The sequence below is a fragment of the Elephas maximus genome, chromosome 20 (genome assembly GCF_024166365.1).
Source record: "Elephas maximus indicus isolate mEleMax1 chromosome 20, mEleMax1 primary haplotype, whole genome shotgun sequence".
Taxonomy (NCBI): Eukaryota; Metazoa; Chordata; class Mammalia; order Proboscidea; family Elephantidae; genus Elephas; species Elephas maximus.
Window position 1 is genome coordinate 54,747,077 of NC_064838.1, and position 15,621 is coordinate 54,762,697.

The 15,621-nt window shown below is 55.4% G+C and overlaps 1 protein-coding gene across 3 annotated transcripts in view; it reads right to left on the minus strand.

Moving 5' to 3' along the window:
- The window catches only part of CACNA2D2 (calcium voltage-gated channel auxiliary subunit alpha2delta 2), a 155,501-nt gene that overhangs the window by 57,567 nt on the left and 82,313 nt on the right, over positions 1 to 15,621 (minus strand). For all 3 annotated transcript variants that reach the window (XM_049862675.1, XM_049862673.1, XM_049862672.1), the window contains exon 3: positions 13,415 to 13,531. In XM_049862675.1, the coding sequence (XP_049718632.1) occupies positions 13,415 to 13,531 (117 nt within the window). The remainder of the gene's footprint in view (positions 1 to 13,414; positions 13,532 to 15,621) is intronic.

A 15,621-nucleotide genomic window follows, 5' to 3' on the forward strand; every position in this document is an offset into this window, starting at 1 on the left:
CAGCAGGCTCTGGCGGGGTAGACAGGTGTCACTGAGGATTCTGTCCAGGTGTGGCCTCGGCAACCTGTGGTTTTCCATCTGGGGAGTGGGTGAGGGAAGGTGAGGGTCAGGGGGCTCAGCGGCAATGGCTGGGTCAGGGCAGCACCGAATTCTGATGCTAGAATAGCTTAAACATTTGGGCAGCTTCGTCTGCCTGGCCCACCTCTGGGGGCAGGGAGGACCAGTGTTTCTGCTCCCAGGGAGGAGGACGAGGCCTCGGGTCCCCTGGCTCGGGTTAAGCCACATGTGATGCATCACGGGCTCCATGTGTGCCCTGTCCATGGTTCACTGTCCCAGCAGACCCACCTCACAGCTGGGCCAGGCCCTGGCTTTGGTGGGTGGGTGGGTGGGAGGGACAATGTGAGAGTCTGGGGCAGTCCGCAGTTGTGAGAACGTGTCTGACAGGTGGGGGTGGGCAGTTGATAGTGAGGATCATGGGGACTGTTAACCGAGTGTCTGCTGCACGCCATCCATACATGGTCCAGCAGAGGCGCCATCCCAGGGTGCTGCCCACTTGACCCTTACTCAACCCAGCTTGCCTGTCACATACATGCCCACAACATGCTGGGCTGTTGGTGGGCAATGCCACTTAGTATCAAGCTTGTCTGAGCCCATCTTGGGCCTGAGCAGTCCCTAGGGGTGAGCAGGTGTGTGGGGGCACTCCTGGGGGTAGGGCTCAGCTAGGCCTGCACCTTTCCTTCCTCCTAGCACCAGGCAGGCTCTGGACACCCTCCAGCCTACCTTTTCTCTTGTTCGCCAGGCTCTGGATTGGGGGTGTGTGTAGAGGGGCGTGTGTCAGTGCATGTGGGGGCCCTGGGTGCAGGGGGTGGAGCCAGAGCTGACCCGTAAGGTGGTCCCATGCCCAGGAATCTTCCTCGACCCCATCCTCTCCCACCCCTTGCTGGAAAAAGAAAAAAACCAGAGGGGAAAATATGACAGATGCAATATTCTGTGAAATGAGCTAATGACACGGCAGTCACACAGGGAGATATGATTAACAGAATATTTGATAAAAAGGAGGCCCAGGTATGCACATGGGTGGCTGGGAAAGGTCAGTGTCATCACTGGAGGACAGGGGAGCCCAGGGCTTCTGCCTGGGCCATGGGGTGTGGGGTGGCAACCCCCTCACTCAGGCCAGTCACACGGCTTGGTTCCAGTCCGCGTGGGAGTCGTAGCTTCAGGAAAGTGAGCAGGTGTGTGTACGCACATGAGAATACACACGGTCACCTCCATGGACACCCCCCTAACACACACACACACAGCTGAAGGAGCATTTGCAAGGGCTCCTCCCCTTCTTCCCTCCCACGGCAAGCTGGTATCTCAGGGTCGGGGCATGGGCGCTCGCAGTGGGCCCCCAACACACATGTTCTGAGCCAGAGGACACTGGAGCTGGGTCCGTATCATTAACTGGGCTGTCACTTCTGTTCATTGGCTGAGCACAGATGGGTTTATTTTCTCTGTTCACATGCCCGTTACTTCCTGCTGGGCCTGACACAGGCCCCTCCTAACTCTACTTGCTGACTGGGTGTGTGTGGGGAGACATCGGCTTCTCATCCCACGGTGCCCTCCTTGCCAGCTTTGTGGCCTCTGGGCACTAGAGGTGCACAGGAAGATGCTCTGGCCCCGTCTCAGCTCTGGTGATCTTCTTGGCAACCCTGCCAGCTGGACTCTTACTGTCCCATTTTATAGATGGGGGAACTGAGGCTCAGAGAAAGGAAATCACTAGTGAAGGTCATGCAGCAGGGGTGTCAGTGCTACAGCTCTGACCTCAACTGCTCTTTCTGCTCTTGATCCAGCCACTTGGCCCATGCCCTGGAGGCTTCTGTCTCCTGAGGGAGTCACCCTGAAATGCCCATTTATGGAAAACCCACTGATAAAGTGGGTAGGGGTCCCATCCTAGGAGTAAACAGGATTCAGAGATCCTGCCCTGCCTTGTGGCCAACTGACCCAGCCCCCAGGTGGCAGAACAGCCTTCACTGAATGAGGGAACCCAGGTTCTCATCCAGGCCTGGGGCAAGTAGCTCCCCATCTCTGGGCCTCTGTTCTTAGTGCCAGCCACCAGCCAGAAGCTGCCCATCTCAGCCCTCCCTGGGCTGTGGCTGCCCTACCCCTGCATACACGTGGATGAGACATACCAGTATGCCCAGTTCATGATCCACTCAGGTCTTCTGGAGTTCTGGTCACCTGCTCTGACACGGTCTTGCTGTCTGTCTATTCATCTGTCTGACCACTGAGGCCTCCTCTCCTCATAAACTGCTGGGCCTGATGACTGGGAATGAGGGGATGAGACGGCTGGGGCTAGGGATCAGGGACATCAAAGCAATCTTGCATGAAGGGGTGGGGAAGCTCCATACTCAGTCTTCAAAGGTTTGAATGCCACTTCTGCCAGGAAGCCTCCCTGGACTGCACTGACAAAAGATTGCTTCCCCTGTTGGCCCTTTCTAAGCCCTGCTCTCCACCTGGGACCACACTCATTGGTTTCAGATACCCACCCCAGCTCATGTCCAGTGATCCTGTGGGGTGAATGGATGGTGCATAGGTAAGGGGCTACCTACCCACCAACCAACATGACTGCATGCCCAGAGAGGAACTGAACCTTAGGCAGCTGGCAGACCAGGCCTCATGCCCTCGGCTCTCTTGATAACTGGGCTCCAGCTGGTGTTGACACAGCAAACATGCTTTGACTCCCATTTGCAGAGGCACAGAGTGGGCAAACACAGGGAGGCTGGCACAAAGGGCCAACAACCGTGACCAGCCTCTCAAATGAAGGCCCCAAAGCCTGTGCCAGGAGGAAGGAAGCACTGAAGAGCCTAGAAAGCACGGCCCATGGAGGTGGGAGATAAGGATGGGGCTTTGATGAGGCCAGTCCTACTCTTCCTGCACCCAGGAGGGGGGCTTGACATGAGGTCCTGCAGCCCCAGGTTTGTCCACATGCTGGGCAGGGCCAAAGGAACACAGGTCAGTCCTGTCCATGGGGCCTGCCTCATGTGATACCTCCATTAGTATCTGTCCTGAATCAACGGCACCAAAGCCTGGTGCAAACTCTGACGACAGATCTCTGGGGCTACATTGTTCCCAGTGTAAGGGAGGGAAGCTGAGGCCCAGAGAGTGTGAGAGATTTGCCAAGTACTCGATGCTGCTCAAGTGCCGAGTGGGCGCTGCAGCACAGTGGTGGGTGAGACCCCTGACTCTCGGCCACCCTCAGTGCTCTGGGCCTGGTCATGTGCACCATGTGTCGAGTTACACCTGTCTGAGGAGGGCTTGTGGCCAGAGGTTCCATTTTTGGGTGCAAGAGCAGGTCTGGGTGGGCTACGGCCACCAGGCAAGGTCTCTGCTGGATCCCAGCAAGGGGTATGTGCAATGGACACAGCCCAAACAGGCCTTTCTACCTTGAAACCTGTCTCCGAGTGCCTCTGTGCACATGTTATGCAGAGCCAGACCAGCGGGCAAGATCCCCCATCACTACCTATGTACATATGCACAAGTATGCAGACACTGTATACTCTGGCCTTTGCATTTTGCTGTTCCCTCTGCCTCTAGCCCTCTTCCTTCCTTATCCTCCTTCGCCTGCCTAAGTCCCTGGCGAAGGTCCCTCCTAGGCCTGGTCAAGTGCCCCCAGGGCTTGCCACCCTGGCTATGCACTTTGTTGCGTGGATCACATCACTGTGACCTTCAACATCTGCACTCCTCGAGGGAGGGGTCCTGCGAGTCTACTCCCACCATTCCCTGCATCTGGTACGGTGCCTGCACACAGCGGGTGCTCAGTGCTCAGTAAACAGAGGCTGAAGGATGCAAAGGCACCTGAGGCCCTGGTATCCCATGATGTAATGAGCCAGGGTCATGTGGCCTCTTCCAGGAAACCCTGCCCGGGGTCATCACGGCACCTGGGCCTGGTCCAGCTTCCAGGTGTGGGCATGGAAAAGAGAGCTGAGGGTCCCGTGAGGGCCCTCAGAGGGGGCTTCTTGCCACCCCAGTGCCCCGCCTCCACCCCCCCAGGGCTGGGCCTGTGGCACTGTGCCCTTCCCACCAGCGCCCGTGTGAGCCTGGCTCATTCTCCCACAGCCGCTCACTGCTACAATGGAGGCGTTGTTCGCTATGTATTTTAAGCCACAGAAATTGGAGTGAGAAAGGTGACTGACCACTCCAGGCTGCCTGCATTATGAGGGGATCCTGCTTGCGAATGTGCAGATACCACCCCAGAAATCAGGTGCTAAGTCCTGCCTCTCCCTGCCCTTGTCACCTCCTGGCCTCCTCTTCACTCCAGTAGAAACACTGCTGTACAGGCTGCACCCCCCAGGCCCATAGTGCTCTCACCTCCAAAGACCCAGCCTGCATCAGCTCTGCTCACTCACTGCTGGGCCAGTGCTTGGGCTGGGAGCTTGGCCTGGGTGCTTTCCTTCTTCCCTTTCTCCACCTTTGGGAATTCCACTCGATTTCCGAGACTCAGCTCAAACACCACCTCCTCCAGGCTGTCTTCTTAGACTCACCTCTCCCACATGAGCCGCTCTGCGCCTCGGGTCTGTGAAGCCTGCTCTCTGGCTCCCTGCAGTCTGAAGCCCTGGAGGGCAGCACCAGCCCAGCCATTGGTTCCCCTACCTCTGATGCACCCCCACGCTCCCCCAGCCCTTGAACGTGAGGATTTCAGAACAAAGGGCCAGATGCTATTAAAACTCAATTAAATTCCTCTCTTCTCTGATCCTAAATTAGGCTGGTTTGTCCCTGTGGCACCTGCAGGCCTTTTCATTCTGCTTCCTAGCACCCACCCCCCTTTGTTCACTGGGACCCCCAGCGAGGTGGGCAGAAACTGAGGGGATCCCCCCTCAGTGCAGCCCTTCTTCAGGGAATAGTGCCCACTGCGTCTCCCTCGGGCCCAGGGCTCATTTTTTTCTATTTAGCTGACACCCTCCCCCTCCCAGCCCCATGCCCTAGATTCCTCTTCCTGTGGTGGGCAGGGTACAGGGGTGTTAAAAAGGGAACTCAAGTGTTGGCTCCTGGGCTGCACCTGGGGACCACCCCAACCCAGTTTGTCATCCTTTCCAGATGCTCCCGAACATCTCCCAACTGAGCCCTGCCTTTAGGCCCTTGCTTGTGTTTGGCCCTCTGCCTGGTGTACCCTCACCTTCCCCTCCCCCAGTCACCGCCACTCTGCTTCCTCCCAACCTCTGGGGGCTCGGGATGCAGGGGAGGTAACAGGCTCAGAAACTAGGGCAAGCAGAGGAATCGTGACCCTGTCTCAGCCAGGCACTGACTGGGGTTGCATCCTCTCTCTGTGTCTGTTTCCTCATCTGTAAAATGGGAATTCTGCCCCACAGTGAGTAGAGACTGGTACCAAGCCTGTCCTAGGGCCAGGCCAGGCCAGGGGCAGTGGAGAAGGACTTCTGAATGAGTGAGCAAGGGAACAAATGGGAGACTGAACGGCATGCACAGGACACACATCTGGCAGGGCCACTGGGCGGGAGTGGCACAGATACCCCTCTTGGGGTGATACCTGGGCCTGGGGCATTCCAGTCCAGGTGTTCCCATAGCAGGTAGGTGAAGGTGATGCTGATCAGGGTGAATGGGATAGTGAGCCTCCTAACCTGACACATGGCTGTATTCGGCCTTTTCTCTCTGACCTTCAGCGGCTCCAGAGAACTCAGCAGTGGGGTAGGGTGTGTGAAAAGCTGACCCACCAAGCTCTGTGGGCCTCAGTGACACCACACCCTAGCCCACCTAAACCCTTCCTTTGGCTAGGATGCTAGAAAATGATCACAACTCTTCTGACCCTTCTGGAGGGCCCTGCAGCTACCTGCACCTTGGAGGAGGACTCAGGAGAGAGGCCTGTCCCACAGGGGGTACAGCATCAAATTCCTGACCTGACCCTTCCTGAGGCCTGCCAGGCCTGACCAGGCCAGGCCCTTGTCTGACCACCACTAGCTTGAGCAGGTGGGGGAAGGTGAGGGATGACATGTTCTCCTGAAGGACCCTTCAGCCATACCCCAGCTACACCTCACCTGCTCTCTGTCTCCTGTGACCTTTCTAGGGAGGCCAGCTCCCTGCCTTGCCAGCACAGACTAAAGGTCTTTGAGGTGGAGTCTCCAGATTCTTGGCCATCTGATGGAGTAGCCGTCCCCACCCTCACACCCACTGATTTCTGGGAGCAGCTGCTGTGTCTTTGCTCCAGGTGCACACTGATCCCCAGGCCCTTCAGGTGTGTGGGGAGTAGACAGCAGTTCACCTTCCCTCCACACATATTCAGGCCACCTCCTCCGAGGAGCCCCCTCAGACCCCCATTTCTTTTTTTATAGTTTCTATTGTGCTTTAAGTGAAAGTTTACAAATCAAGTAAGTCTCTCACACAAAAAACCATATACACCTTGCTACACACTCCCAATTACTCTCCCCCTAATGAGACAGCCCACTCCCTCCCTCTACTCTCTCTTTTCGTGTCCATTTCGCCAGCTGCTAACCTCCTCCACCCTCTCATCTCCCCTCCAGGCAGGAGATGCCAACATAGTCTCAAGTGTCCACCTGATCCAAGAAGCTTACTCCTCACCAGCATCCCTCTCCAACCCACTGTCCAGTCCAATCCCTGTCTGAAGAGCTGGCTTTGGGAATGGTTGCTGTCCTGGGCCAACAGAAGGCCTGGGGGCCATGACCACCGGGGTCCTTCTAGTCTCAGTCAGACCATTAAGTCTGGTCATATGAGAATTTGGGGTCAGACCCCCATTTCTGAGTGGCGTTCTCTACTACGGCATGCTGCCCTGTCTCTCTTATCACCAGCCAAGCCCCCTTTTTTATTTCCTTGCTGGCCGTTTCTCCAGCCGCCTTTTCCCACAGGCAGAGGGTCCCAAGGGTTGCCACATAATAGGTGCTCAACAAATTCCTGTTCACTAATTCTCCGCACACCCCATCCCTAGGGGCCCCAGCCGGCTCCTCTGGGTGGCAGTGGCATCCTGCCAGGAAGCGGCAGAGCTGTTTGGGTGAGGGGAGAATAATCAGCCGTAAACACCGCAATCAGGGAGAAAAGGCTGCTCAGGCCCTTGGCGCCCACGCGTGTGCCTAATTGGCTCCACGTGTCTGCGGCTCCTTTCAAAAGAGGGAAAGTAGAAGGGTCAAGATCTCTTAATGTTCATAATGGAGGGGAGGCAGAAGCCACTGCCAGCCCCATATAAACACCTTTTAATTGCTCAGAGAACGGTGGGCGGAGGCAGCCAACGCTACAGAATGCCCAGGCTGTCTGTCCACCGTTACTGCATTTTCTAGAGCGTCTCTGGTCTGAAGTCAGATGCCAAGGTTGAGTTCTGGCTAGAACCCAGAGCCACAGTCCTGTCATCTGCTCTGCAGACACTCATGAGGCTCCTACCCTGGGCCAGGCCTTGGCAGTAGGTGCCACCGGTGGCCTTGTCCTCCAAGGGCTGAAACTGCTTGCCTAACCCCCGTCAATAAATGCATCAGTGGGCCCAGCTCTGAAATGGCCTCCAGCTACCTCAATGCCAAACTTTCCCCCAATAGCCTCGATGCCTCCTCCAGGCAGCCTTCCCTATTGCCCCCTTGGATTAAAGAGGTGTTCTTTTTGCTGGGACTGCCCCATTCCATCTGCATTTCTCACAGGTCCCCATAAGTCCCCATGCCTGCAGAGCTTCTATTTACCATGGCAGCACCTCCCTGTCCCATCAGACCAGTGGTTCTCCACCAGGGGTGATTTTGCCCCCAGGGGACATTTGGCCACATCTAGAGGCATTTCTGGTGGTTATAACTGGGGAAGTGGTGTGCCAATCATGGTAGAGGCCAGGGAGGCTGCTGAGCATCCTGCAATGCACAGGACAGCCCCCACAGCAAAGAATTATCTAGCTGAAGATGTCAGTAGTGCTGAGGTTGAGAACCTTTGCATTAGATGAAGCCTAAGAGAGGAGGCAGTGAATAAGTGGGAGCCAGGCAGAATGTTCTCTCTTCCGGGACTGGCTGACAAAGGGGGGTGGTCTGCACCACAGCCCCTGCTCCCTGGCTCCTTCCCTAGCTCATACCCCCTGCTCCCCTGATTACCCAGCCCACAGCCCAGTTCCTGAACAGACCTGGCCACACTGCCAACAATGCGCCAGCTTAATTGGGTTAAGTGGCCATTAACGGCAAAAACGGGGCTGTTGCGTGCAGGAGGCTTTTTAATTTTATTCTTTAAATGATGCTCGCTCCCCAGAGAGGCTGCTGATGGTGGGAACACTGCCTGCTGTAGCCCCCAGAGCCAGGGCCAGAGCTGTACCTCCCCCTGCCCGTCCATCTGAGCCTCACTGGAAGGAGCAGGGTACTCAGAGTCTCCAGGGCCCAAGGAGGAAACAGAAGGGACAAGGACTTGCCCAAGGTCACTAGGTCAACACACAACAAGTCCCTGTCAGAGAAGAAAATTGCTCCATCTTCTCTTCTCTCAGCCCTGCCCCTCTGTGGGGAGCAAGTGCCATGTGGCCACTAATGGCAGCACAGGGGAGGGCAGTGTTGTGGGTACTTTGTGGGGTCTGCCTGGGTCCAAGCCTGTTCTTGCTGTGAGGCTTGGGGCAAGTGGCTTAACCTCTTTGAGGCTTGGTTTCCTCAGATGTAAAATGGGAATATAAGAGTGAGCTTGTGGTGAGGATGTGGACTGATCCCGAGAGTTCTGGCTTATCGTAAGCCCGGCACTCGGCAGGTACTCTGCGAGAGGCCAGTGATCATGGGAAGGAATGATTTCTGCCATTTTCGGGGAAAGGTCCTGAACGCTGAATCGATACAGAATCATCTGGGAAGCACTAAAAAACGATGATGTCTGGCCCGCTCCTGGAGACCCTGATGTACTTGATGTGGGTGGAGCCTGGGCATCATGATTCCAATGTGCATGGAGGCAAAGGGAATGGCAGGCACGAAGGTAGGGCAGCTGGAAGGGCTTGGCCCCTGGGACAGGGGGACATACCTGAGGAAGAGCATAGGAAACATGAGCATGGTAAGAATGACAGAGCTAAGCCTAAGGCTGGGGGCTTAGGTCCTGGATCCCAGCCAGGTTTTTCCACTGCCCTTGCTTGTTAGAGGTTGGAGGTCGAAGAGCCTCCCGAGAGCACGTTTCTGGCCCACACCGATGCCCTCCTAGGACTTGTTCTGGCCTGGCTGCCCTGGCCCCAGGCTTGGCATCCCCCCGCCCAGCCACAAGGCCCTTGGCCTTGTCCCTTAGGCACCTCCCTATCCTTCTGGGGACTCAAGACCCTGAGTATGAGCCCTGGCTCAGAGGCCCCCTCTCCCTGCGTAGTCAAAGTTCCAAGGCAGGTTCCCCTCCACATTTCTGAAGCTGAGGCCCCAGCATATTTCCCAGACTTAGGGATGCTGGTTGCCTGTGTGCAAGGCTCCCCCAACCTGACTGCTCCCCCGTGACTCTCAGCTCCATCAACTAGCCTATGCAGGTTCAAGAAACTCGTAACAAACATCTGATTGTCCCTGATTAGATGAGACAATAAACTTCCATCCTGGTGAGCCTGTGCTGCTTCGCTCCCTCTTTGCAAGCCCCGACTTAAAATTCCAGACCAGAGCAAGGGGATTTAAATTGGATTACTGGATGGGGTCCAGGGAGAAAGGAACAATGGAGTGGGGGTGGGGGGGATCCAGCCCCCCAACACCCCTCCCTCCATACACAGTCAGGCTGCAAACAAATGTGGCAAAGGAGAAAAGGGCCAGAACTTGATTAAAAGCAAATTTAAAACATAATTAAGACCAAAGCGCATCTTGGAACAATTAGGACCCAGAAGGGGGATGGTGGTTCCCCCTGCTACTGGGGATGTGGACAGGTGCATCCTGAGGGCCTGCAGCCAGGGGGCGCTTGTAGCAGTAGCCGGCTAGGAGGGCTCTATGCATACATACCTCAGGACTAAATTTTTTTTTTTTTTTTGAGGGCTCAGCTTAGGGTCCGAGAGACCTGAGTTCAAATCCTGACTTTGCTAACTCTTCAGACAGGGATTGGACTAGACTATGGGACTGACAATGATACTGGTGAAGAATAAGCTTCTTAGATCAAGTAGACACATGAGACTATGTTGGCATCTCCTGTCTGAAGGGGAGATGAGAGGGTAGAGAGGGTCAGAAGCTGGCCGAATGGACACGAAAAGAAATAGAGGAGGGAAGGAGTGTGCTGTCTCGTTAGGGGGAGAACAATTAGAAGTATATAGCAATGTGTATATAAATTTTTGTATGAGAGTCCGACTTGATTTGTAAACTTGCATTTAAAGCACAATAAAAATTAAAAAGGAAAAAAATCATGAGTTTGCCACACCCTGGCCTGATGTATAGCACCTCCAAGTCTCAGTGTCCCCATCTGTGAAGTGGGGGTAGCAGGGCCTCCCTTGCTCGCACACAGTGAGTGCTCGGCCAGTGGGCACCTTTCCCCATCATTTCTTCCATTGAAAATAATTTGTATTCAGTGCTGAGTGTGTATCAGGCCATGGGCTGGGCTGCAGAGCAGTGGAAGGGAGACAGACAATTGTCCTGCCTCATGAGGCAGGGGCCGGTTTGTGGGTTGCAGGAAGAGAGGTGGGACCAGGACCCCAGGCACCTCCCCCCACCCAGCTGTTGGAGTTGATCCATACCCCTGGAAGGGGAGAGGGGCCTGGGGAGGGACTCTAGCCCTGCAGCTCCGGAGGCAACACAGCCAGAGCTGGGCCCTGAGCTCCCTGTGTGGAGGGCGAGCTAGGAATCTGTCACTGTCACCACTCAGCACCACCCTCTGGGGGGACCAGGCCTGAAGCCTGGGTGGGTGGCAGGCCTGAAGGGTGATCCTTCTCCAATTTATCAGACTTTTCCAACACAAGTTGGGGACTGGGCAGCTTGCACTCTGCAAACTGTGAAGGGGGGCAGCAAAACAAGGAAGCAGCATGCAAGCAACAGGTCTGGAAATGAGGCGGGGAGGGGAGAGACGGAAACAAAAAGATAGAATGGAAAGCCCAGGTCCAGTAAAGGCAAACAGGTGGGAAGCAATGTGTTGGCTGGGCAAGGTGATAAGAACGTTTCCCATGATCAGGGGAGACCCCAGCTGGGCTCCTGTCCCCGCTGAAGGCTTGGCTTCTGGCTCCTCCCCAGACAGTTCATTTCCCTAATCGCCTCCCTACAACCTCCACTAGGAGGTCCTGCATTCTGGACGGGGGCTGGACCCAGCTCTGGGTCTGCACTGAGTAGGAGGCCTTCATGGTCTACCTTTTCCAGGTCCTTGGCCCCAGGATCTCAGCCTTTCTCTACTCCATGACCTTGGGTCACATGGGGCAGGCAGAGGACTCCAGGGAGGAAAGCAGGGCCCAGCTCCTGGGAAAGGGGTTCTGGTTCTACCCGGATGCCTGGATGTGGTGGGGGTCTAGGCCAGGTTGGTTGCCTTGACTTGACCTTGCAGGACCCTGGCTTGAGCCTGGGCATGGCTAGTGTGAACTCACTTATCTTTTTTTTTTTTTTTTAAAGAGCTGTATTGAGCTATAATTTACATACCATAAAATCCATCCATTTGAAGTATACAATTCAGTGGTTTTTAACATATTCAGAGTTGTGCAACTGTCATGGATTGAAATAGGTCCCCCCAGAAATATGTGTTTACTTGGCTAGGCCATGATTCCCAGTATTGTGTGGTTGTCCTCCATTTTGTGATCTGATTATCCTCCATTTTGTGATGTTATAAATCCTAGCCTCTATGCCTGTGGCTATGAGTCAGAATCAACTCCACAGCAGTAACAACGGGTTTGGTTTTTGTTTTCTATGCCTGTGGTTATGGCCTCATTTGGGAGTGAGCAGTTTATTATGTTAATGAGGCAGGATTAGGTCATGTTAATGAGGAGTAGGGTAGGATGCAACACCCTTACACAGGTCACAGCCCTGACCCATTGTAAGGAGTTTCCCTGGGGTCTGGTCTACATCACTTTTTATCTTACAAGAGATAAAAAGAGAGAGAAGCAAGCAGAGAGGGGGGACCTCCTACCATCAAGAAAGAGAGGAAGGAGAGGAGTGTGTCTTTTGGACCTGGGGTCCCTGTGCTGAGAGCCTCCTAGACCCAGGGGAAGATTGATGTCAAGACAGGTGGAGATCTCTAGAAGGAATGCAGGGCCCACAGATGTTGAAAGGAGACAAGGACCTTCCCCCAGAGCTGACAAAGTGAGAAAGCCTTCCCCTAGAGCTGGCACCCGGAATTCAGACTTCTAGCTTCCTAAACTATGAGAGAATAAATTTCTGTTTGTTAAAGCCATCCATTTGTGGTATTTCTGTTTTAGCAGCACTAGATAACTAAGACAGCAAGCAACCACTATTTAATTTTAGAACATTTTCATCAATTCAAAAAGAAGCCATGTATCTATTAGCAGGCACTTCCTAGCCTTTTCCCCTCCCCTCCCCTACCCCTCCGCCCTAGGCAACCACTACTCTACTTTCTGTTTCAAGGGATTTGTCTATTCTGGACAGTTCATACAATAGGATCATACAATATGTGGTCTTTTGTGGCTGGTTTCTTTCACTGAGCATAATGTGTTCAAACTCATCCATGTTGTAGCGTGTATTAGAATTCTGTTTATTTTTATTATGCACTCCTATCTTTGACAGAGTCAGGGGTAGCTGCAGCTGGGCCTCTGATCTGATGACACTTGGACCCTCCTCCTTCATTTACCTCATGACCTGCTCAGGACACTCTGCAGCTCCAGATGCCCTTCCCCACCTACTCTCCCTGGGTTGGGCTGCATACCAGGGACTGCCAGTGTTGTAGACCTCCTCACACAGCTCAGTGGGCCCTGTCACCCCAGAGAACCACAGCACCTTGTGGCCAGGAGCACCATGGAACTGACAGGCACAATTTCTCTGGGTATAGATGGGGAGATTGAGGCCCAGAGGGAGGTAGAGAAACGTTTAAGGTCACAGGCAGAGCAGGGGCTACAGGCCCCAGCCTCCCACAGCCACAGCCTTCTCTGTGGGGTATCCAGGGCCTCTCCACACTCCCTCTTCACCACAGCTTGAAGCTCAACCTCCTGGCTCCTTCGGGGGCAGACTCTGCCATCAACAGGTCGCTGTCCTGGTCAGGTGCTCACCTAGGGCATCACCCATAGACAGTTTGGGGCACTCAGAGGAATGGGAGGACTCCAGGTCCGGTGGGGGTGGGGTGAGGCCTGAGTGGGCCCCGCCTTCACGCCTACATAAGGTCTCTGAGACCCCCAGGTCACCCCTCCTGCAGCCTACATCTTACTCCAGACATAACCATCCTGCTCCTGCCACAGCTGCCCATAGTCTGCATGTGCACAGCCTGCCAACGATGGCTCAGCCTGAATTCAGAGGGACCAGAGGGCTGTGTGATCACAGGGAGTAGGGACATTGCCCTCAGGGTGCACGGCTACTGGCCTCATCCTCATCAACCCCACACACATGCCTACCTTCAGGGCCTGCACCTTCCTGTCCAGCAGGCTCTCAATGTCTCCCGCCACCTTCTCCACCAACTTCTGAGGTTCATTCTCCTGCACCTCAAACAGGTTCCGGTTGTCCTTGTAGATCTGGAAGAAAGCAGAGGCTGGCAGTGAGGCTGGTGTCGTCCCATGTTCCCATGCCATGGCCCCTGCACAGCCTCTCAGCACAGCTCACCTCAGGACAGCCTCCACCCCACCCCCACCCTAGCTTTGGCTACCTTGAGGCAGCCTGGATGAAGTCTAGGGGTTCAACCCAGTGTCCTCATGGATGGGCTCCACAGCTAGCATCCGGGATGGGCTCCCAGTTTGGGCTGGTTGGGGGACAGTGGTTATGGGGTGGGGATGTCAGTATTCCCCTTCTGAGGGCCATAAGCAGCATCTCCATGACTAGCCCAGAGTAGCTCTGAGCACCAGAAGGGGCAGGGCATGGTGGCAGGGAGACGGAACCAATAAGCACACGTTACACACCCATACACCAACACAATGATGCTCACGCATGCACACACACATACACCCACACATGCATCACACATACAGCCGCCACGCCACACAGCTCAGGCAACAACATCCCTTTCTGCTGGCACTGCCCCAGGATGTCTGCAGAAACTGTAGCAGGGGCTCTGGGCGCTGGAGGCGCTTCTGTCACTCAGGGCACAGACTATGTAGAGGCGACCAAGGAGGAAGATGCAGGTGGAGGAGTGGGTCTGCCCATCACTCCTCCTCAGGGTGTGGACCTGTGCACATGTGCATGCGGGTGTAACTAGGACAGTCTGTACCTGTGTGCGAGCCTTTGCATTATGGCTCAACACACACCCATCTGTGTGCCGGTGCCTGTGTGCTGGCATGAGGTGGGGTTAGGGCCTCTAGACTAAGCCTGGGGCTTGTATGTGAGTCTTCTGAGCAGATTTCAGTGGGCGTCTTTGTTCGTGGCTGGGGTCTTGGGGTATGTGCACATACATGTGTGTGCACACATGTGTGCATGCACTGCATACCCCTGCATGTGGCTCTGTCCCTGGCTGGGTCCATATGCCCATCCAGGTACCCAGGAGGTCTGTGACCTGAGCTGGCTCCTTCACCAGGTCACAGGCTCGGTCACCACAACTGAACTGCCGCCATCAAGTTGTACAGAAGCGGAGGGATGTGGAGACAGAGAGAGGAGGCGGAGGCAATGAGAGGGAGATAAGGTGGGAGAGGCAGCTGATGAGAGACAAAGAGAGGTGGGGAGAGATAAGGTTGGAGAGTGACAGCTTGATGGTGGGAGATAAGGCCACTACCATCTTACAGAAGGATGGGGGGTTGGGCGCCACTAGAGCCCCTGCCCCTCCCCCCAACATCCAGCAGTAAAGGGTTAAAGCGCAGCACAAAGCCCGACTCAGGCAATTCCTCCTTCTCCTGCCCCCCATCCCTCTCAGCTTCTCTTCTCTAGAACAAAATAATTTGTGGCGAAGTCATTCCTTTCTGCAGAGCAGTGGCAATTAGGGGGCAAGTTGCGAGGCCTGGCCACATGGCCAGGAGGATGAAGGCCCAGGCGGGCGCCAGGCCAGGCTGTTCCTGGGCCCCTGGGCCCTGTTTCAGGACAAAGGCCCCCAGATGGGAGGCAGGGATAGAGACAGGCAGCCTGGAGGGGTCAGAGCCTGGAGGTCGCTGGCTAAATGCAAGTAGCTTGCAGCCCAGTGCCTTATGGCTGGGGAAACTGAGGCTCAGAGATAGGAGAGGACAGGTCAAGGCCACACAGCTGTAAGTGGTAAAGCCAGGTCCCCCACCCTCCCTGAACCATTCTTCCCAGGTTTTGGGACGTTAAAACTATACCCTTTCCCTGGCCTTGGACCACTGCCCCATCCACAGTCCAACGGCCACTCTGGCTGAAGCCTCTGCAGAGCTCACACCCAGAGACCACTTGTGCCAGCAGGGGGCACAGATGCCTGGCTTTTCTGGGCTGGGGAAGTTCCCAAACCTCAGCCTCCCCTATCAAGGTCATTCTCAGGTGCCGCCACGGTCAGGGCTGTCTGGGCCGCCTGTAACAGAGGCAGCCCCAGGATCCAAGGCTGGACACTGAGGCCTCCTGGGAAGACTCCTGGGTGGGTCGCGGGGGGGGGGTCTGTGTGGCTAGGATGGGGTCCAGGATGCCCCCTTGCAGTTTGGTACGGTGATTGGGCCAGGCTCGGGGGCCACAGAGG